We start from the raw sequence: 25,428 nt of genomic DNA, 5'->3' as shown, positions 1-25,428 counted from the left end.
TCGAATCAAACTTTCCAAGTTCAATAAATAATTTTAATGTGTTTATAATATTATTTGTTGGTGTAAATCCATAATTGGAAACGTGCCATATCTGCTCTAGAGAAGAACTGTAAAATTTTTGTGCATTACCCAAAAATTCAATGCCACGGCAACCAATGGCAACTGTAAGGTATATATGGGTTTGACCGAAAATGTTACAGTGATATATTGTTTTAGTAATAATATAACGATGCGAAATTAAATTATTTAATAGCTATTTAATGAAAAAAATTTGAAAAAATGATATTCGGTTAAACGGAAACAACAAATATTATGAAAAGATAGGTTGGATTTGGGTAAAATGGAAGTCGATCTAGTTGATCAATTCACTTAGGTAAATCACTTACTGGTGAATTACTTACTGATTCATTATAGCAGCTAAGACGGAACTTTAATAAAGCGCAGGATATCTTTAATCTTAGATCTCGACACCCACGGGTGAGAGTGAAAGTTATGTTTACCTCAAAGGTATCACAACATTTTTACTTTCTTTATTTCTCTAGAACTTATAACCACACTAACAAGATGGAATTCTCAGGTATTAACCAAGATAATCTTGGATCAAATTAAACACTTTTTTTGTTCCTCTTGTAAAACTGAGTAGATGTCTTGATTTTTTCCTATAAAGTATCGACCACATAGGCTTAGATGTTAAATAAATATGTTCACAAAATAGCGGAGTTGTAGAGGAAAGCTCTTCTCTAGTTCTGCAGAGTTAAAGAATTGTTATATATTTTTTTGCTAGTAGTGTTAAATATCAAAGAGGATAAAGAGGCGTTAAAGAGGCGACCAAGCCATACGTGATTTGGTGGGCTTCTTCGTTTTTCTCCAACAAAAAAATTTTCTAAATTTTGTTTTGGCCAAAATTGTTTAGATTATGTTTCATTGGTTTCATAGATATTAATTGGTCGTAAACAGCAATCAATTTGTCACCATTGAATATTATTGTTAGACTATGCAAAAGACTGTGTTTATGTAAACAATCTCTATGTAAACAAGCTCTAAAGCTATACCTGAACTATCCGCAGGTATATGCAGACAACGTATTGAAAGTTAACTCAAAAGAAACTAGCACTATAAGATGTCCATAGAAAAATGTCTTAAATCACTTCTTATTATAAGATCTAAACAATGTCCTACAAAAAATTTAGATCAAAATTTAAATCACAAGTTTATTTACCACAACAAGTTAATCCTATATTATTATAATCCTGTAAATAATAAGATTTCTAAGAATATCGCATTTTAGTTTTTTATTGAATTTACATTTCATGGAACCAGTAGAAGCATATTAAATAAATTTTTCAATTTATATTGAAATTCTGAAATGGATATCTTTAGTATAAACTCTAATTCTTTGACGATCGAAAAATAGAAAAGAAATTGTTACTTTAGTTTTTTCAAAATACCATTTATTGAGAAGTTTAAACATTTGTAACTATGAAAACTGTAATAAGATTAACATTGAATTCGCAATATTGCCTTTTACCAATTTTTTATTGATATATGCTTTGTGAACCCTCTTCCATTGAAATGTTTGACAGCTCACTTTTTCAGAGAAACTTCCGGATACTTTTTAAACGCAGATATTCACATTTATTCTGACAAGACAATACGACCACCGATGCTTAACGTTCATATTTAACACATAATTTAATACAAAATAATTTATAGAGTATATAGAGCAATTTTTTCACTCTCAACATAACTGCGGAGTCCATTCTCTGATAGGATATAACTACACCGCTCCATTATAGATTATTATTAGCAGAACAATATATTAAAACAACAGAGCTAATACATTCTCGATATATATATAGACTATAAAATTCAAATATATTAGAATGCTAAATTAATGTATTAATGTGCTACGTGAAACCACTAAAACTAATTTATGCGTAGATAGAGATTGTAAATTGCAGTTTTATTTGGTTTTCCTTTTTTATGTATTTTTTTTAATAAAAAATAAAAATCAATGTTTTATATTGGGTTATACGATGTAAGACCTATATTTAAACAGTACGGCTAATGTGGATATTTTTACAGCCCTTAAACACAATAAAGGTTTAAATTAACCACTACTGTCTTTATCGAGGTAATATTTGTTTGATTTCGCGATAAATCATCAAGAAGTCATCAAAATGCTGTTAGACAGTGCATATTCATGAATGAATTAAGACTTTTCCCTTTATACAACTTCTTTATCGATCTACAAAGAGCTGTAATTTGTGCTTAAGACAACCTTTCCGAAAATTCATAATAAATTAAAATCATGTATTTATTTTCAAAAATTATTTTTTTTGTTCAACGAAAAAAATTAAAAATACAGTACAATTGAAAGTTGAGGTTGTATTAAAGGAAGCTCTATTAGAAGGTCAACTATATTGTGGTAAATGCATATAAAATAAACTAGTGATTCAGATTTTGACCAAGTTTTTATTATTGTATATTGTTTAGACCTTAACATAAAAAAGGAAATAATATTATTTTATAAATATCTAACAGTACTAGTTTCTGCTGAGTTGACTTCGATGACTTGTCCGCACAGACCTGACGATAGCTCGGCTATAGCTTGTGAGTTTGAAGATTGTTTACATTAACACGGTCTTTTGCCTGATTTGAGAAAAGAATTTAATGGTTATAAATCGCTTGCTCTTTCTGATCAATTCATATCTTCAAAACATAGTATACATTTCCAAAAAATTTTATGAAAAGAACTTAGAGAACTTAAAACAGAAATTAAGAACACATTTTCGAACAATGAACCTTAAACGAATATTAATACTCCTTTCAGTTTTATGTTTCCTTCTGTACGATTAAGCATTTGTTATATATTAATAAGTAACAATTATTTTTGGATTTACTAGTTTTTTATTGATTCCAAGCGTTTAAGAAACTAAGTAATTCTCTGAATGTAGTGTAATGTGTAGCAACTTATACCTTGTAATTATATCTTCCACATCAATATCTTCAATTGCAATTCTCGAAAGTGACTGCCATATAACGACCACAATTGATAGTTTGTGTTTGAATTATTTTGAATAATGTATGGACTTAAAATATCTCTAGACTAACAAACCGCATCTCACACCATGAACTGACTTTTTGTGACTATAATAATCTTTCATTAGTTACTTGTGGATTATTATCGAAGCAATGATATATCCATCAAGCGAAAAATAAGCTTCATTATTGAAAAAAATTTCTCACACCATGCACTGACTTTTTGTGACTATAATGATCTTTTATTAGTTACTTGTGGATTTTTATCAAAGCGATGGTATATCCATCAAGCTAAAAATAAGCTTTATTATTGAAAAGGAAGTGATATGAAATATATCTACTTCAACATAACAATTTCTATAGTAAGTTTTAACAATATAAACACGTTCAGCGGTTGTTAAACTAATTTCGTTCTTTAATGGTAACTTTTATAGTAAACATATAAAGCCCTGGCAAGGAGTTTTGTTTCTAAATAAATCACTGAAACAGTGCTACCACACTAGAACTAGAAAATGAATAACCTTTTGCAATAGACATTTTAAAATATATATTCTACATAAAGAGAATTCAATTCGATTACCCTCTTCATACATAACCCTCAACATTATTCTATAGTTGCTGGCGTGCTCTCGAAGGTATTTTTTGTTTTTTTACCATTTCTTTAATAACCAATAATTTTAGCTTAAATTACTTGATACTTGGGTACTATAACTTAAATTGCCCCCGTGTTTATATTAGAGCTCAGCATGCAAACAACATTAAACAAAAATGGACATTTCCACAAACATTTTCCCTAAACTCAACTCCTTCCCCTTTAGAAAAAAAAAAAATTCGGAATTTATAACCACAAGTAATTCCTACCGGCATTGCTCTATGACAGTCGTAAACACTATCACAAATTCTCCCCATTCTCCCAAACGCTTAGCAAGACATGCATTCACCAATTCAATGAAATACTTCATTTTAAGGGTCTCGTTAATTTGTTTTTGTTGGGTTTTCTCATTTCCATTTATTTCATTAAATCAATAAATTGATTTTTGATTTTATTGTATTTGTTATATGCTTACTAATATTGTTGTTATTGTTGTTGTTAGTGCTGCTATTGTTGCCTATCTGCCTATACCGAAAGACAAGCATTTCATAATTGAACATTCGTTTTGGTTCTGCTTTACTGCAACCTGCTCCACTGCACTCCCAACCGTCAATCATAATTTTTAGTGAAACCACGTCAGCGGCAAATTTTCTGCCAAACTACTAACACACACACACATAAGTACACAAAAATATAACGAGCTATATGTGTCTGTCTGTCTGTCCGTTTAATCTGTTTTTGCTATTGTTAATGTTTTGTTGTTGTTTTGGTTTTTGTTTTTTGGTATTTGCTCAATGCATAATTTGCCTTTACATGCCAACCAAGTTCGAGTGCATCTTTTGTTTTAATTTTAAATTTGCTGCAATTTTCCTTTGTCTTTTATTTCCTTTGATTTTTGTTTTTTAATTATAAATTTGGCAAAGGAAATAGAAAAAAATTTCTTTTTTTTTTTTGTTAAATGCCTTAGGGTTTGTATGAACTTTTGGTTGCTTTACGTGTACTTCGAATATTCATTTATTTTTCAGGGGCACATTGCGATGCTCTTCAGTGACATTTGTTTATCTCAAATGACAGTATATCCACTTAATTTCCTTTTAATAATTTTTTCTTGACTTTATTTTTTCATTACGTTTTTACTTTGTAACCACGATTCGTTGAAAAATAAGGCAGGGAAAAATGTTTTTTTAAGTTAAAATAAGTTTATATATATTTTTTTTAATGAAAATTAAAATTAAAGTTTTTTAACTAATTTGTCACTAATTTTTTAAATTATTATTATTGTTATAAGGTTATTTGTTTATTATTAATATTCTTCCACCTGAACATATGTTAAATTATTTATTAATTTATTCAAAAAAATTTACAAATAATATAGTTCTAAAAAAAATTTACTTTAAGTAGAACTAAATGATTGCTTAATTAAAAATAATTATAATTAGAAATAAGAAATAATTAATATATTTGGTGATAAATTTTTTTTTAGTATTTTAGTATTTTTAGTAATTTTAGTAAGAAATGCATATTAAGGTCGTGTGCGAGTTCGAATAATTTGATGGTAAATTGAGATAAATATTAAATTATATCGGTATGACAACGAATGTTGGTATTTACCAGAAAATCGAGTAGGGTCAATTAGATAAAAATTAGGTAAATTAGGTGTTACCAATGTGAAAAATTTATAAGATATTTAATAAATAAATAAGTAAAATTAATAACCCAAAATAATAAATAAGTGCAATAAATAAATAAATAAATATTTACATAAATGGAGTGCAAGAAAACCTTAGGAAATATCATTTGACTTCACCTCAATTTACTTGAAGTCGCACACGGCTTAAATTATTTTTTTAAAATGCTTCTTAGTCTAATATCATTCTAAAACTTTATAAATAAATTTAGCGAAAAATTGGAATCAATAATAAAAACAGAATATTTTTATGAAAATTGCATTAAACTAAGTATACATTTTAGGAGAAAATGGAGAGATCAGCAAAAAAAAATTTTAAAAAAACTTTAACTTTAACTTATTAAAAAATAATGTCACCAGCAAAATCTCAAGATTTTTTATAAAATTTAGTAAGAATTTAATAACAAAAATAAAAAATAAAAATGTTCGATATATATTTCACAAATATTTTTCATAACTTAATAAAAAAAATATTAATGTTTCTACTTTTTACAAGAAAATTATCTTTATTATCTTCACAATGCAAAAAATTTCAGGTCTCTATCATTTACAGAGCTATAGATATGGCCAGTTAAAAATTGTTCCAAAAAAGCAAATTCACAACACGTACACAACATGATATTAGTAACCAAATATAAACAATTTTATTTATTTATATTATACAAATTCAATATATTAGTTACAATGCAAAAAAGTTTAGGTCTATATTATTTCCAGAGTCTTAGATATGACGATTTATAAATTGATCTAAAATTAAATTTTCAAAACCCAATAAATTCGAATATCCAATTTTTAAACTTTATATTTTTTTCCCGAAATATGGATGTTTTTATTTAAAAACAAATGCACTTAATGGTTCAGCTTATAAAAGAATGATCCATCTACAAAAACGATTGGGAATGATCATAGTTATTATATCCAAAGTTTTTAGTTATATTATCGAGAACAGTGTTATACAGAAGACCAATTTATCATATTCAAACGTACGCACTTGTTTGACATCTAAGTTAATGTTTCCCAAAACTTGATAGGAAAGAGACTTATCGCTCTATGCTTCAACTAAGAGTTAAATGACTAGATATATATATATAAATGACTTCCAAACGCTAAGTAATTAAGAACCATTGTTTTTCACTAGAAATATAAGGTTATAGAAAAACGTAAGTAAAGTAATAACTGCTGACGGTTGAAATTAATCACTTAAAATCTTTAATAAAATGGAAAGTATCAGCAATATAAAATTAAATTGACCAAACAAAAAATATTTAATCTGAAGAAAAAATATCAAGGCTCCATGATATATATAAATGTATTAAAAAGTATGCTGCAAGTCTCAAGAAAGCTCAATATATTGGACAAAGTGAAAATACTGGAGACGCTGGCTCTATAACTTACTGCTGTTAACTTGTTTACTTTTTTAAAGTATAGTTTTAAAAAAAACGTTTTCTTTAGAGATTCTGTACATGATAGTTTCGATAGTTTGCATAGAATTAACTTCCAGAACCAAAAAGTTTTTTAGGAAGCACTTTTACAACAGTTTGTCGGTGTGTTCATCTGAAAGGATGAAGATCTATTAATATCCTTAATTTCAAGGTAATAAATGTAATTATTATCTTTTTAGTTTTTTAGGAAATTGACCGATATGTGCTGATCGGATGGACTGCAACCAACCGCAACAGTTAACTGCTAATAATAACTGTATGAATAAAAAGTCTTGTATAAAGGTTAAAAATTTAGTTTGTATATTTCACTGACATGGTCCTTAGTATCCTTTTAATAACACATTGTTTAATAGAAAATAGTATTTCGTTATATATATAACTAATGGATGTGAATTTACCAAATAATAGCTTATACAGAAAATCTTCAAAAACAGAATTATTACTAGTATGTTAATGTCTTTTTTCCATAGACTAACTCGTAAAAACCTTGAACCTATAAATTTTGGATCTAAGTATATATAAAACAAATTTAACCAAGTTATAAGAATCTCAGTTATTAGTTTGTATAACTTACAATGATATGGCATCAGTAATTTAGTATTTGGTAAATTATCTTAATCTTTTTAGAAATGATTTAATTACACATAACGATGCATACGATTCATCCAACCATATATACATCATAAGAACTTGTTCAAGTGGGTGTTTTCCAAATATGTAGCCGATTGCAATATTCTCTCATTTTTAATTTTTCCTTTTTCGTGTAAATTTTTTATCATAATTCAGATTCAATGTGATAAAATTGATGTCTTGATGTAAATGATTTATGATATTAATATATATGTGTAATATATATTAAAGCTTCGAAAAAATAAACCAGTTACTTTTTTTTGGATTTTAATTATCGCACTCGATCGCTAATATTCCAAAATATTTTGGTAAATAAATGGGATCGTATTAATTCGAAAATTTGTTTTTTCTTATTTTGTAAGTATAATAAATTAATTAAATTAAAAATTATTAGTGATGCCAAAAATGTTGCTTAAACAGCAAAATATATTTTCTTATAACATTTGAGCAACTCATTTGAGACCTACTTTTATTAAGAATCTACTAAGTAGGTTTAATTGTAATAGAAATGAAAATAGAATTCAATTAGAATTTTTTAATAACAATAAGTATTATCATTATCATAATAATAGTTAAAATCATAATCATCATTATAATATATGGACGATATATATCAATCATTATCAATAAATCATGTCTTTATAAAATATTTAAGTCTATGTCAACTTATATTACTCTAAACAAAAACTATACTACACATATATATACACTATGTGTAGTATACATATATGATATTATATAGTGTAATAGGAGTTATACCTCATAGTGTTTATATATAAGTATGGAAAAATGTGCATAGTTTCTTCCATGTCACTCGTTCTCTAGTAATTGTCTTCTCCATTGTTATTATTTGCTTAAAATATGATAAACTATGTAGATTATTTAATTATATACAATACTGATTTTATTTTTTATATGTAATAAAACATATGTACTAGTACATATATAGTAAAAACTAAATTGGATTTAAATTAAAATAAATAAATAAATAATTGCTTAAATACAATATTTTTCAAAGAGAAAAACTATGTAAATTTTCTTAAACTTTTATTCTAATATCAATATAATTGTTATTAATTTTTTTTTTAATTTAAATTAATTTCAAAATGATATTCAACAAAAAAAATGCTGCATTTTTACTTACGTTTTTTTTTTATTTTAAATGACAATCTAATTTAAAAACAAATATTCTGTTACTAAAAAAAATATTTTCATGATGTCAGAGACAGTAAACAGATAAATTTTTTTTGGTCTGAAATGAGATAAGACATTACGTCTTTTTTTTTATAATTATATATACAACTTAAATAGCTTGATTTAGAAATTAAAAAATATTTGAAAAACAGTACACAAAACAAATTTCTATTAGGTTAATATATATAGTAACCACCTAAAATACATAAGAAATTCAAATACTTTAAACTAATATAACTAATATAGTAATTTCTATAGTAATATTTTAATTAAAATTAATAAAATCAATTAAAACGATTAACAATTGAAACTAAGAACAGATTTTTTTTCTTCTATAAAAGTTTTTATTGGTGAGTTCGTAGTAATGACACTCATACGCCATGTGAAGAAATACCTTAAATACCTCAAAAACTCGGAAAATAAAGTCAATGACAAAAGAAAGATAAAGATACAAAGTAATATTTAATGTTTTTTTTTTTTTGAATCTTTCATAAAAATTTATAAAATTCTAATTTTTTCTCCATTTTCATTATCTTTTCTTTGCTTTAATTAAGTAGAAATTTATTAATTTATTAATTTAGTAGAAATTCGTATTCCGCATTTGCAGTATCATTTCTACAAGTTTTGTTGTGATTATTTTGTCCAAAATATATTATTTTGGGAATATTTATTTTGGTAGAAAATTTGACAATCAATGCTTATTATATAAGAACAAGATCTTATAGATTTCTATACCTCAACTGTAGATAAGAGATTATAAGCTGTTATGATCTGTGTTGATTTCCGATAAGTGCTCATATTAAAGCGTTATAAGAGCAAGCCTAAATATTTTTTACACCAACTAAATCGATAAACACTGTACCCACCCACCATGTGCAAAGCGTCTGATATACAGCCTAATAGAATTTTCGCTTCAAATTGGGTGATACACTATTCTGGCTTAAATAGTTTTACCATATTTGTATAGAATTTGACTTAAGTAAGTAGTTAGTAGTTAAGTAATTAAAATTACCGGTGCAATTATTAAAGAACCACCTTAACTTGTAGTTACATTTATAAAGCTCATGGAAACTTTCATAAGTTATTATAATTCCGATATTAGATAAGCGAAAAGATAAAGGTGGCTAAGATTCAACTAGAATCGTTGTGCCATTAATGGTGTTGACCAGTTAAAAATATATCAGTAGTCTTCATATATGGGCTCATAACATAAGTCTTTTATAAATATTTTCAAATATTTTCGAGAAACTATTACTTAAAGATAACCAAACTTTTGTGGACCTATACAGAGTCCAGAAATTGCAATCAAAATTAGTAAGAAGTATCTATGGATATCTCGCTGGTATCTAAAAAATGTTAATAGTTACACGGACCTAAGGGTCAATATGATCAAGAGGTAAATTAAAATCCTAAAACCTCCGCTAAAAACTTTTAGTCGAACACTATTCCAGGATATTAAACAGAAAGCAATTTAAGTTAATAAATTTAATTAGAAATAATCCTCTCTAACTACTTGTTAATATTAATATTATCAATGTTTTTTTTTCTATATAAAAATATTATTCACTAATATTATGAGTATTTAAAATTTTCTACCAAAAATATATTTAGAAACTACTTAAATCGCTTTAATTAATTAAGGATAATGTTTAATTTTTTATTACTTGGTACTAGGAAAAAAATAAAATGTACTAGCTTTAACGTTCGATAAATTATTGTGAGCTTCTAACATAATGGAAAAATTCGATTAAATAATTTAATGTAAAAATAAAATAAAATAAAAAAATTTTTCAAACCTGGATAACGTAACATTACTAAGCTAACAGTAGTCTATATATCATATGCAAATCTTTCAACCTCTCAATCTGCTAACATTTGCCATTTCAAAGTACATAAAAAGATTTACTGCAGTAGCTAGAAAACACTAATAAATCCTTACATAAATTATACAAAAAAAAAAATCGTAAAAAGCAAAACCTACGTAAATCCTCAATTAGTGCAACGTTGAAAGCGTTAATTAAATAAAGTGTCCCGTGCCCTAGTGAACAATTATCCTACGGAAAAATAATTCACTTAACACCCACTTAAGTGTCGTTGAAGATACATGAGATGTACCCAACCTGACAATAACATTTGCGAGTACTTTTTGCACTAAAATGTATAAATTAAAGGGAAAGGAAAATCACTTAGCAAATACAAAAGGCAGCTTTGACTTCCTAACGGCTAATGCAGAGTGCATATCCTTGTTTAAGGATAATGTGACAAAATATTAAGTTAAATACAAACAAATGACGTGAAGCATTGAAATAGAAAATGTTCGCTATGCATAGTATCTGTTCAGAATGTGTAAAATGCCTTCGCTTTATAATTTCCCACACTAAATGACTTTTTGATTGAAGCAGTAATGAAAAAAACTTAACGTAAACTATGAACACCCGCACAATGTCAAAGATACATTACGTAAAGTGAAAAGCAAACACTCGTACGCTATCAAACGTCGGTGAACATATGTGGCCTCCATAATGAGTATACATATAGCTACCCAGCGGGAAATATGACTGCTGCTCCCCATTATTCCAAATGTAATGGATAGTAGGAGTATATTATAAATATATACATATACATAAATATATATATATATATCTATATATATATATATAGCTACAAACATAGCTAACCAGCGGGAAATATGACTGCTGCTCCCCATTATTCCAAATGTAATGGATAGTAGGAGTATATTATAAATATATATACATAAATATATATATATATATCTATATATATATATATAGCTACAAACATAGCTAACCAGCGGGAAATGTGACTGCTGCTCTCCATTATTCCCAATGTAATAAGTAGATAGGTAGTAGGAGTATATTATATAGGTAGTGTAAGTATATATATACAATAGCATTTTTCTTTTCTGTTTCTTATTTTAATCTCCTCTTGATCATTCTGGACACTGGTCATCCATCGTTTTTTTGACTTTCATCTTTATCTATTGCTTCTTATTTCTTTATCGAATATGTTGTATTAGACTATTGTTTCTGGCATTCTTATAACGTGACCGAGCCATCTTTAACACCGAGTTTTTTAATGAACTTGCTAATTGTATCATGTTCAACTAGTTGTTCTAGCTCTTCGTTATATCTTAAATAGAACACTTTGTTTTTTTGTATAGCTTCAAAATATTTTATATATATCCATGTAATAAATATTACATTACCACCTAATATATATAATAATATATATAATATATATAATAATATAATATAATATAATACAAACTTTTAGTTAAGAACTTTTTAAGATAATTTTTTCATATTTTAACAAAACGAAGTTGTTAGGTGTTTGAAGTAGTTCCATACTTTAACACCTAGAACTATAACGAAGTCTTCAGTATTGTCAAATAATTTTCATTTTAAAGCGTGTTTTTTTTCAAGGTTTTTTTAAATACTGGGTGTGGTATTAAATGGTATTAAAGATAGTAAAAGATAATAATCAGCTGATCAGCTTAAATACTTGTAGAATCAACATTGGAGATATATATACTGGAGCTATTATAATATGGAAAAGGACTGAAAAAAAAAATACAAAAAGAATTGCTATATATTTTTATTTGTCTTCATGTTTTTAATTGTTTAGCGGAATCGTGCTTTACTTGTTACCACGTTCGGAATCTATGGTTACCCGCTTTTAAGTTTGAAACTTTGATCCTACTTAGAAAATTTACGCTGTAATGGTTGCCCAGAGTTTGATTTTTCATTTTAATCATTCAGAACTTTCAGAACTTTAATCATCTTTTATCAATTAATAAATAATGTTTTAATTTGAAAGCACGAGTTATCAAATAATGTGTTTTCTTAAAGACACAAAATCAAACAGTTTTATTTAATAAGATCAGGTCGAACAAGTTTTTAGCGAATTAAGGGCTTCAGAAAAATACGTAAAAATTATGGATATGCATTAAAGATATCTGTTATCCCAAGATTATGGAATAAATACTACAAAGATTATGGAACAAATACTACAAAGCTTATGGAACAAACACTGCAACTTCTATGTTCTTTACTTTGATCTATAGTAGCTTGGAGTTGTTTTAGTAAAAATGGTTCATGTATTTGCTTCAAATAATTTTGCCAATTCACTATTAATCTCAATACATGTTCATATTAATTTTACTATATTATTATATGAATATATCAACTTAAACGCTACTTATGTATGCAAAATCTTGCATTTAGATTTCAGAGTTTCTTAGTAGGTCTAATGAAATGACTACTATATATAAAGGCTCGTATGAAATAGATTAGATGAACTTTAATATTAATATAGTTATAAAATATTGAGTGGTTCGCGACCCACTTGTCATTTACCGAGGTTAGTTGTCATTTGTCAGATAATATTGTAGCTTTAATGTGTTCATTTGCTCTATTTTGCTATTTCAAATACATATACCATAAGATTTACTAAATTGACTGAAAATTGCTTGCAAAATCTTAACAGAAAATTAATAAAACTAAGCAAAACCTACGCAAATCCTCAATTAGTACAACGTTGAAAGCGTTAATTAAATAAAGTGTCCTGTGCCTTGGTTGTAGTGGCAGGCCATTATATATCTCCCATGTACCTCAATTAGCGATTTATCGTCGTTTTGCTAGTCCTGTGCTTTAGTGAACAATTATTCAACGGAAGAAAAAAATTCACTTAACGCCCACTTAAGTATCATTCAAGATACATGAGATGTACACTGCCTAACAGTAGTATTTAACTTTTTGTATTTAAAATACACAAATTTAATGGAAGGAAAAATCACTAAATAAATACAGAAAATTATGCAAACGTGTCTTTAACTTCGTAAAAGCTAGCTAATTCAGGATACTCATCCTTGTGCAAAAATAATGTGGCAAAAAATTAATTTAAATGTAAACAAATGGCGTCAAGCTTTGAAACAAAAAGTTTGACTTTACATATACGAATAGTCGGCAGATATTATCTTAAATGTCTAAGTCCTTGCGTGTGTAAGGACTCTGTTGTTTGTTTTAGCAAAAACTTTCGCACATATTGCTTGGAGTGACTCATAGAAAGAATGGAAAACATAGCCTCGGCTATGAATGCCACTGCAGCATTCAAACCACATTTCTTTAAGTGAAATATTTACACATTAGTAAAGTTTCAGGAAATTTTGTAACCTTAATGAAAAGCGTATGTAGTAACCCAAATGAAATCATTAGTACTAAAAATATGATAATTTTTATTAAAGAAACAACAGTTAGTTGAGATAATAACTTGTGTGTTACATTATTTATATATTATAGACATATATAAGGGATATATATATTAATCTGGCTTGTACTAAAACTAACCTTTCTCTCTTAAAATGTGAGAATGACAAGCGATAGCCAGAATTTCTTGATTGAACGGACGAAGATTTCAACTAAATCTTTGAAAAAGAATAAAATAATAATATATATATTCTTTATTAAGAGTATAAATTTATATATATTTGCATAAATGTAGACAACGCAGAAGAGGTGCGAGCTAAAGTGAACAGAAAGTGATTAGTTGTGCCATTACACCTACAACGCAAAACAATGTAAAAAAAAAAAAATAACAATATTCAATCCAAACATAAAATAACCTACATATAAAAAGGTCTAATTTTGTAGCACATTTGGCCTAAAATGATCTCTCATATTTACATCGAAAATTAAAATTTAATTATTTCTTACCGTTCCCTTCATTTGTACTATGACACTGTTAATCGAATGCATGATCTTTTAAAAAGTAGAAGGGATGACCTTATTGTTTACGGTATAGCTAAATCAGCCTTAAGTGGGGTGCAGACTATCATACTGGTATGTCATACGAGAGAGAAAAACGTCGTATGACACACAGGTATGATAGTCTGCCACCTTTACCAACGTGTTGGCGTGCTCACCAAAATTTTGGTGAACAGCTCTCGCATACGCGTTGTGTATGACAGTCTGTCACCCCTAACGATTCATACGTCATACAAGAGCATTTTTGCCTTGCAAATTTATTGTAAGCAGGTGGAATATGTAGAATTATAATATAAATTTAATATGTTTTTTATTATTTTATTATTAATGTATTTATTATTATTATATTTATTATTATTAAAATTACACTTATAAATTTGTGTTAAATATTTAATTGTATCTTAGTTAAAAAAAATATAAATTTTTACATAAAATTCTTATAAAAAATTAAAATACAATTAAATATTTTATGTAATATATTAAATATTTTGTTTAATTTATTAAATATTTTATTTTATTTTATTTTAATTTATAAACGATGATTATAAGTAAAATTTTTTTTAAAAAAACATCTAAATATAAACATCGTTAAATTTATGATCTAAGCCCAGTAATAAAAAAACATATTGAAAATTGGTCGTAATAACAATTAATTAATAACCCAAATTTAAGATATAATACTTTGTATTCTAAATATGCTTTTCTTTGTTAAAACTTGTTATTAAAATAAAAGAATTTTAAATGTTAATAACCTTTAACTAACAAATATATGGAAATGATCAAATTTCTTCAAAAACAATGAAGATATATACATTCTTATGTATATATATATATACATTATTTGTATGATCTATTTATGAAAAATTTCTTAAGAAACTTCACAGGTAGTGAATGAAATTAACTACGGTCCTTTACTGATCTTTTCATTTTAACTACTGTGCTTAATGACCAATAAACCTAAAAAAAATATGAATATGGATGCAGATAAAGCATTTTTAGATGCTTTCATCGAATGTTAATAAAAGTAATCGCTGTTTGTGGGATGTCCAAAGCTGTGAATATAAAGATCGCAAAAAAAAACGCGGCATATATAAAATATACAAAATTATAATCAATTATAAGCAAAGCACAACCTATACGTTAACTATCAATTTTTTCAATTTTAAAATTTTATTTTAAACACACAAATTTTCACAGCACTACCCGCAAAAGCACTCTTCAAAAATTTTGCCTACCCTTGTGTGTCATACCTGTTCAAATTCGGTCGCTAGAAGAAATTTGAGCAAGAGAGAGCGCAACTCGTATGACACACCAGTATGATAGTCTGCACCCCACTTTAAGCCTCCAACCACACTGTATAAGCAAGATTTTTGCACATGCACTCACTTTTTCACTAATACATACAAAGTATTATTTGTAGACGAAATTTAGAAATAATACGTATACAAGAATTTCGATAAGATTCTACCAATGTAAATAACAAATAATACTTCAATTCGATCTTTGAATCGAAACCTTTAGATATCAAATATTTGAAAATGTACATGCCTATGCCTAAAAGATGTTCAACTTGCTATAGGATTTTTGAGCTACTTTATAATGTTAAACTATTCTTAGGTCTCCGAATTGTCCGAAGAAGCTCTAAGAGTTACTCGAAAGTAGTCAATGACGTTCAAATTGCACAAAGATATTAAACTTGCTAAAAGATGTTCGAAATGGCTGAAGATATATCAGTTGCCCGAAGATGTGCGTGTTGCTTAATGATATTCGAGTTCCTCAAAAATATTAAAGTTGTTCGAAGATATTCGAACTGCTCGAGCTGTTTCATATTGTTCGAGTTATTAGAAGATGTACGAATTGCTCAAAGACGTTTTAGTTACTAGAAGAGACTTTCGTCACTCTAAGATGTTCGAGTTACTCAAGAATGTGTTAATTACTCAAAGATCTTCCAGTAGCTTGAAAATATTCGAATTGCACGAAAATATTTGAGTTATTAAAAAATTTTCAAGTTGCTTGAAGGTGTTCATGTTGCACAAAGATTTTTGAGATACTCGAAAATGCTTGAGTTATTCAAAAATTTTTAAGTTGTTAACATAAAAGATGTTGGAGCGGTTCGAAGAGGCTCTAGTTACTACCAAATATTCGAGATATTTGAAAGTGTTCTTGCTAATTGAAGATGCCAGAGATGCTCAAAAATTTCCAGGTTGTTCGAAAATGTTCGAACTGCTCGATTTTGCTCGAACTACTTCATACTGTTTGCAAGATATTTTAACTTTAAGAATGTTACTCATACATTTTAGAGTTAATTAAAGATTTTCGAGTTCTTCAAAGATATTCAAATTACTCGAAAATGTTAGAATTATTCAAAAATATTCAAGGTGCTAGAAAATGCTCTAGCTGCTACAAAGTATTCGAGGTAATTGAAAATGATCGAGTTTATTGAAGATCGTCGACTTGCTCAAAGATATTCGAGTTACTCTATTATATATCAGTTGCTCGAAAATGTTAGAACTACTCAAAGATATTCGAGTTACTCTAAGATATATGAGTTGGTTGAAATTGTTCAAGTTGTTGAAAGATGTTGAAGCTGCTTGAAGATGGTCCATTTGTTTTAAAATGTTGCAGATATTTGAAGATGTTTGCATTTTACAAAGTTATTCGAACAACTAGAAGAGGTTTTCATTGCTCGAAAATGTTCAAGCTGCTCTAACAACAAATGAGATTTTTTCAACTTATCCAGACTCTAAACAGGTCTATAAAAAAACTATTTAGATTCTATTTGCGGTCTTAACAATAGAACTTAACGAATAGTTCGTTAAGGGTTATAAAATAGAAATGCTACAAAGTTAAAGTTTGGGGAAAATTTCTAATTGCTAGACATTGCATGGTTTTAAGAATTTTTAACTGAATTTCACTAGAAACGATAAAAGAAATAATAGATCAACTCGAAAATCGTAATATCAAAGTCCTTAACGCTTTATAGATAGCAATTTTGGGCAAAACTAGAATCTTTAATAAAAAAAAATTGACGTCAATTTATTTGAACTAATTTAAATTAATTTTAATTAATTAATTTTAATTTATTTAATTAACATTTTATCTACTTTTATACAAATTTCAGTCTTTTTGATTCACTTTGCAATGGCAGTGGTGGCCGGCTTGTGCTGGGTTCGTCAGTGCTCGTCTATTTGCTAATCTACAATGAAGCGTCAGCGCCAAGTGTTCTCTTCGCCACAGTTTTGGCCACAATTTATGGCAGCATTGCAGGTAAATATTTGTTTTAATCTTTGAAAGACTACGAATTCATCAGTTGCACGTCCGTTGTCGTTATACGTATTCATTCAATTTTTTTTTCTTCTATTAAAATGTATCTTTTCGTGAACTTATGCAGCACGTTGCAAAACAAGTTTGCGTTCCTTGCAAATGCCTTACATACGCGCCAGCAATAAATTCGACTTCACATGCCTCTTCCTGGCCAGTTGGATGGATGTTCTAGCTATTTTATGTGCCTGCGGCACGTTGGCACGTACACTTAGCACCTGCTTGGATGCCATGACTGGTGGTTTAGCACGTATTTTAATACTGGGTAAGTGAAATAGTTTTTCCTCAGACAGATAAGATGGCATAATGCACATCCCACATCGCCAAAGAATTTGAAAAACGCTTAAGCAATTTTATTTTTTGCATACTTTTAGGGCGAAACTCACCAGCGAACGAGCCATGGCCAGATGTTTTGGGTGTAGCCGTTGTATTTATTGTGACTGGCATGTTCATGCTGGGTCTGGAGGTGAATGAAAATATTTTGTTGAAATTTTTTATTGTTTTTTTTTACAACAAATATTTAAATAAATATTTTTAATATTTTTAATATTTTTAATATTTTTAATATTTTTTTTTGCATATTTCCTTTGGCCCATATTTTTCGAATTCTATACATGCAAAAGCATTCAAAAGCTTTTAGTCTTATTATGTCACTAGGCATGTTGGGCTTGAATGCTGTTCTAAGTGCTGTCGGTTGGTGGAATGGTGACTTCATGGAGTGGACCCATAGCTTCTTTCAACCGAATGGCTTAAGAAGTGTAAGTACCGATTAAGTATTTAAAGACTTAAAATTTAATTTGGATTTGTTTTATTTCAATCCAATTTAAAATGATTCATTTTCTACTTAAAATACTAAAGCTTTAAGTTCTTGCTTTTGATGGGTGGATTTTATAGGTCACTAAACTTGTAAAGCGTGCATTGACATTGTTTTTTTTTCTAGCACAATTATCGATTAACTTTTGTTCTCAGATAAAAATTTCATAAATTAAAGTTAATGAGCTATGGTGCTTGTTTATGATTTTTATGTGATTTTCCTTATTAGCACGCAACCATTCGTGTGCAAAATACTAGAATTCGCTATTTAACTTGAGTAATCATGGGTAACGGAAATTTGTTTATAAGACTTTTTCTGCTCAAACTAAAAATAAATTATACAAAGAACAAATTATGTGTATTTTTATATTAAAATCAATGCAAATTCGAAATTATAAAATTTTTTAATTAGGTGTTGAGGGTAGGTAATCATAATTGTTCACTTCCATTTGATCAAAACACGCTTAAACCAACACAGTCCCTTTACTTCAGTCCGAGATATGTGAAGCATCGCAGCTCCTTGGCAGGAGTACCCAGAGGACAGGTCACACCTGATAACATTATCCACCTGATGTTGAAATCAACAGAAAATTGGAACCTGGTCTGTGTATTTGCAAAAAAAAACCATAGAAATACAAAGAACAGCAGAGAGAGTTAGAACTCGCTGAATCAGCACCCTCCGAAGTGATGCTTAAATTTGGTTCCGGAGGCATGGTGTTAGGATGAGGTTTAGAACGTAAGCTCAAATACCAAGTCAAAGAGTAAGTCTTGGTTTCGAACCGTACATACTGGTAACACGGGCTATTAGTATCTTTTGAAGATGCCACATCCTTAACTCGTATAGCTTAAATTAAAAAAAAGTCCCTTTAAATGCAATACAGTGCAAAAAAGTCATTAAAGTAATATATCTTTCATTAAATTATTTTGTCAATTTTGCGAACTATGCTTACTATGTTGGAAACGCTTTAGATATATTCCACCTAATAATAATCGAATGTCATTACATTTTTATTTATCATATATGGGTCATATGGCCTTATTAACTTATAACAGAGTGTCCGGTGATAACATCTAGTGGGACTAAGATTTTATTTCTTCACATTGAAAAAAGCCATTAACTTTTTAGGGTAGATTTTGACGATCTTATTTCATCCCTACACGTTTTCACTACTTATTTAATTGCTTCAGAAATGCATTTTAGTTTTAAGATCGTTAAAAACGATTTATTCTGTACGTTTTCCGGAATGAATACAAAAGGTGGTTTATATAAAGGTGGCTATATATAAACGAGTCAAAGAAGATTTCAATGAATCGTAAATAAAAAACAAATATAAGGCGCTCTTAATATCTCCACTACGAGTTATTATAGCAAGTTTCGTATTTTCTTCAAAAATGGATGTATGGGGTGGTGGGTGACATAGATCATTCTATTTTCCGCCGGTATGGAATTTTTGAAATATTTTAAAGCAATTGATTATGCGGACAAATCAGCTACAATTTCAGTATGTGAAGCAAATCTCAAGCACCCCATTCATCCGATACTGATTTGATTTTTCGAAAAAGTTGAGAAAAATTTAAATTTAAACGTTTTTCATCTTTAATGTCAGAAAGTAATATATTGCACAAAAAACATTCAATGCCTTTACTCAAATTATTTTTATGTTTATTTAATTTGAAGACTTTAAGATGTGCACTTGAACTGCAAATGTCATTAATTGATGTTCAGATACTTTGTAGAATAAACAAAGTTTAATGATTGATTTTAAATTTTATTACAACATATATAATTGTAGGTACTTACTGCGGCAGCAATATTGACTTACTCCTACCCAAGTGAGTACCCAACGCAGCGAGTGGGTTTTCAGAGATTTACTGGACTCATACTAACATTTATTGCTTGCATTTCATTGATGTTGGCTTCCGGTTGCTTGTCCACAATTGTACACTACAAGTAAGAAAATAAATTAATTTTAAATTTCATTTTGAAAATATCTACCTCCCCCACTCCTCTGCATTTTCCACAGAATCGTGCCTGAGTTTATTGCAGTCCCACTTTTCACAATATTGGATGAAAACAATTTCCACAAATTGGTACCCGCTGCTGCGTGTTTGCTCATGCTGACTTGTTGCGGTGCTTTTCTGGAATTATTTCCGGAATTATATGGGATTATCGTGCGTTTCGCTACGTCCGAATGGAAAGTATTATCGAAGCAGATTAGCTATGAGAGCAGTGACAGCGGTAATCCTGTCTTGGCTGTATTTGTGGCAGGTTAGTTTTAAAATTGTTTTATTTATTTCTATTTATTTATTTTTATTTGATTCACAGGCAGTCTATGTGCTATGTTGGCTTTTGCTTGTCCCTTACAAAATCTGACTTATATGTTGGCTGCTGGTCATTTAAGTGCTGGATTCTTTCGTGCCTTTTACTTGCTTTATACTCCGTTTCGGCCAAAATTTATGCAACAAAGTACAATACATACAATTAAATTTATTTTAAAAAATATTCTCTAATTTAATGAAATCAATACAGATTCCGATTCATCTTTATCGTATAGTCGCTTATCAACAGCGCCAATGGTAAAGAGCAGCAGTTCAATGGTCAACAATAAACCGAAACGTAGCTTGTGGAACATAAGCCTACCCAAGCAGACTGCAGTTCCAAGAAAGCCAAAATCGAAAACGAAAAATAAACAAGAAGTTGAAAAGGAATGGTTACTGTTGGGTGAGCCAACATCGCCATGCCCACAACGCGAAACTAGAGATATAGAATCAACTATATTATCTGATGGTGAACCACCGGTACATTACTATATATTACATTACTTACTTTTCGCAATAAAATTTTCTTTAATTATAGCCATCGGATTTTGAATATCCAGAGAAGTTTGACAATTCAGATTCGGATACTTCGACAGATATTGATGCAATAGTCGATGAGTACAGACAAAAAATAAAGGTATAAGTTTACTCTTTTCCACTTGAACTCAATCATTATTTTCAAGCTAAACTTTACATATTTCAATTGTTCAATCTTACACGTGCTATATATATGAATACAATATATATTGTATATACACATATGTATTGAGTTTTATATTATTTACTTACATTCATATTAATTATTAATAAATATTTCATATTTTTAATATTTCTTAAAATCAGTTTTATTTGTCAATTTTTTTTATTTTGTCTTACTCAGTTTTGTTATATTTTATTTAACTTTATTTAATTTTTTTATTTTATTAACGATATTACATTTTATTTTAATTTTGTATATTTTTTTTCATTTTATTTCATTATATATTATTTTATTGTGATTTATTTTATTGCATTTTAATTTATTAAATTTTATTTTATTTTATTATATTTTGTTTTTTATTGTATTATGCCCTATTTTATTTTATTTTATTTTATTTTATTTTATTTTATTTTATTTTATTTTATTTTATTTTATTTTATTTTATTTTATTTTATTTTATTTTATTTTATTTTATTTTATTTTATTTTATTTTATTTTATTTTATTTTATTTTATTTTATTTTATTTTATTTTATTTTATTACATTATATTATATTATATTATATATTATTTTGTAAAAATTTGTTTTATATTAACATATTGCATATTATTTCACTTTTTTTTATTTTATTTTTTTTATTTTATTTTATTCTATATGATTTTATTGTAGTGTATTATTTTATTTAATATTTTATGTTCATTATTTTATTTTATTTGATTTCATTTTATTTTACTGTATTTTATTTTACCTTTTTTTATTCTATTGTATTTTATATTTATGTTAATCAAATGCAATAAAATTAATTAATTTTATTTATATGAATTTTATTTTATTAAATTTAATTTTATTTTGAAAATTCTGGCTTTTTTTTATTATATGATATATTCTTTTTTATCTTGTTATATCTTATTTTTTCATTCATTTTATTCGGTTTCTTCTTATATTGCTTTATTATATTTTATTTTGTTTTATTACATATTACTGTATTTTATAATTATTATTTTTTAATTAAATCTTTATTTTATTACATCAAATTTTATTTTATTATATTTTTTTTTTTGTTGTTGACTGTTTTTTATATACTAATAGTATATATCATTTTATTCATTTTATATCATGCACATTCATTTTATTGTAGCTTATTTTTTTTTATAATAACTAGAAACTAAAACATATTTTGTATTATTTAATTTGGTTTTATTTTATTTTGTATTTAATTATATTGATTTTATTTTTGTTTTTATTATATATATTGTATAATTTTGTGTCAGTTTGGGTTTTATTTAACTTCACTTGAAGTTTAACTACTTAAACCTTTTTAACTTTATTTCAATAATTTTATATATATACATACACTCTTTTTAAGGTTACCACAGCTGGACCCATGGAACGCACAATACGTGTACCTTCGGTTACTTCTTGGCGTGTGATGATATTCGCCATTGTTGTTGTGGGATTTGGCATTTCATTAACAGTGGCTGGCATAAAAATGTCTTGGGCTCCTGCTACATTAACAGGCATCATTGGTAAGAAAATTCCAAATGATAATCTTATTTATATTAAAGCCTTTATAAATTTCTAGGTGTCTTCATTATAAGTATTATGATGACACTGATACCAAAATATACAGGCAGTGTTATAGATGTCAGTCCAGTACTCTGCTGTATGGCCATTATGCTCTGTGTCGTACTCTTCTCGGCATGTATGGATTATTCATGGCATGCATTGCTTTTCTGGTTATTGGCTGGCTTGATAATGCTATTGCGCTGCGATAATTGGTGCTGCAATTGCTTTAATTATACAACCACAATTAAAGATCAGCTCATACCAAGTGTCTCAGCCAAGACCACGACGATACGTATGCCACGTCCTCCTAAAAGCATTGTTACAATACCCACGCGCATTAATGCAAACAGATGACAATCGGAGTCCTCCGAAGGCGAGGACCTGTTCAATGAGGATTTTAATGTTAGAGATTTCGACGAAGATGACGACGGTGCTGATGAGGATTGTTGGACTGAATAAAAATTAAAAATAAATAAAAATAAAAATAAAAAACAAACCGACAAATTTTTGAAAAAGTTTTTGAAAATATATTTTTCATTTAGACGCGTCATTCTCATGAAACAAAATAATTAATTAAAATTTTAAACAAATGTAGTTAGCTTAAAGCTGCCTCAAATGAATGCAAAGTATTTTTACTATACAAATGAATTATTATAATATATTTAATATTGTTAACTTATATTGAGAAAAGTGAATTATTAGATAATTGAATAAAATTTCTAGGCTATTTATTAAAATAAAACTTTTTGAAAACATTTTTTAAGCAAAATGCCTAAAACCTATATAATGCAATAATTACTAACAAATATACAGGGTATTTCCTAACTGAATGACATAAAGCAAGTGATGATGTCTTAACATTACATTAACTTTTATGTAAAATGATTCGAAATATCTGAGGGGATACTGAATCTCAAGCCCGCCTCTGAGATAAGGATGATAGCACGTACATGATCAATAACAATCCGAATAGCTTTTCGGAATAGTCGCATACCATCACAATTTTTCTACAACATATAAAAATTAATGAAAAAATTTGTATTAACTGCAGAGGCCGATTGTAGAAAAACGATATGCGGCAGATACGAACTTTTTTTACAAAAAATAAATAGATTATGGACTGGACTGAAACTTTTTCAAAAACATGACTTTGAAACAATATATTTTCAAACTCATTTTATATTACTATTAAATTCGGGCAATTTTTACATCAACCTATAGATCTATTGTGTCCCTTTAATGGATTTAAACTATTACTTCAAGTCCAATTTTTTCAACAGAATATAGTGTTGAACCAACTTTATAATGTCTAATCTGTTTATCCATTATAAGATACTCACCGCTGTATTTCATTTCGGTCCCATTTTCTCTCATTTCGATACAAACACATTTACCGAATTGAATGATAATTCATAAACTAAAATGTTTGAACTATTTGATATAACCATTTTTGAGATATTGACGAACACTTTTTTTCCGAATAGGCTTACTTCTCATAGCCCATATTCGGTTAATACTAAAAAAGCGTTCTCTCCAAAATGTTTGTTTTTTATTTCTTGAATCATGGACTCATTTCCAATATTTATGTGATTTAGTTAGGAATCGCCCTGTTAATCAACTTAAGGATGTATTAAAATTTAAAGCTTATAAAAGAGCTTTTGTTAACATTGAGCTAAATTATATACGAAAAACCAAAGATACCATTAAAGTATTAAAATTTAATAAAAATGATTAAAAAACTTTATAAAAATTTTATTATTTATTTAAATATAACTTTCAGAAATTAACCTTAGTTTTATTAGAAACAGATATTTCTTCATCTATAGTATATATACCGGACCTAGTGTATATAATATTTTAAGAAACTATCTTTGATATGACCTACATTTTCAAGTCCTCTCGTATGTCAGTTGATTCTGATCTATTTATCAGAGTATGGAAGTTTCTAAAAATAAGAATGTCTCATTTCTATTATATAAATACAAAAGATTTAATTTTTTCTTAATTTTAAAAAATGATTTGATTTATGTAAAATCCCAAAGAAGCAAATCTGTCATCAGGACTATAACCACTGAAAAAAAGGGTTATGTTTCTTATAATCATTTTAAAAATTTTGATACCAAAGGAAAAATTTCTACTTAAAGCTTAAGACTATAAAGCTTAAGACTTGAGACTTCAGACTTTAATAAGAAGGGTACCACCATCTCTATTATATAGGCGAGTACTCCACTTTGTTTTTACATATATTATATCAGCTTATTAAATTTTGGTGATATAATTGGACTCAAAGTTAGTTTAATATTTTTATTACAATTATTTTTAATATCTATTTTAGAGTT

The 25,428-nt window shown here is 27.6% G+C and overlaps 1 protein-coding gene across 1 annotated transcript; it reads left to right on the top strand.

Moving 5' to 3' along the window:
* On the top strand, nt 1-23,617 carry LOC119662015. Its single transcript, XM_038071553.1, has 12 exons — nt 1-169; nt 17,492-17,637; nt 17,762-17,956; nt 18,066-18,157; nt 18,315-18,449; nt 20,298-20,455; nt 20,529-20,773; nt 20,831-20,971; nt 21,035-21,303; nt 21,362-21,460; nt 22,890-23,049; nt 23,106-23,617. Exons 1-12 carry the CDS (start codon nt 141-143, stop codon nt 23,441-23,443), a joined length of 2,007 nt encoding a protein of 668 aa, XP_037927481.1. The 5' UTR covers nt 1-140; the 3' UTR covers nt 23,444-23,617.
* The last annotated feature ends 1,811 nt before the right edge of the window (nt 23,618-25,428 follow it).

This window comes from Teleopsis dalmanni, chromosome X (assembly GCF_002237135.1).
Source record: "Teleopsis dalmanni isolate 2A chromosome X, ASM223713v2, whole genome shotgun sequence".
Lineage (NCBI taxonomy): Eukaryota > Metazoa > Arthropoda > Insecta > Diptera > Diopsidae > Teleopsis > Teleopsis dalmanni.
Note: the sequence above shows the minus strand (reverse complement) of the source record. Positions and strands in the feature narration are given on the sequence as shown.

Excerpts from the sequence above, each read along its gene's own strand:
- LOC119662015 (XM_038071553.1), top strand. The coding sequence starts at position 141 with ATGCCACGGCAACCAATGGCAACTGTAAG. Across the intron at positions 17,957-18,065 it reads AGCACGTATTTTAATACTGG|GGCGAAACTCACCAGCGAAC; the intron begins GTAAGTGAAATA and ends GCATACTTTTAG. Across the intron at positions 21,304-21,361 it reads TATCTGATGGTGAACCACCG|CCATCGGATTTTGAATATCC; the intron begins GTACATTACTAT and ends CTTTAATTATAG.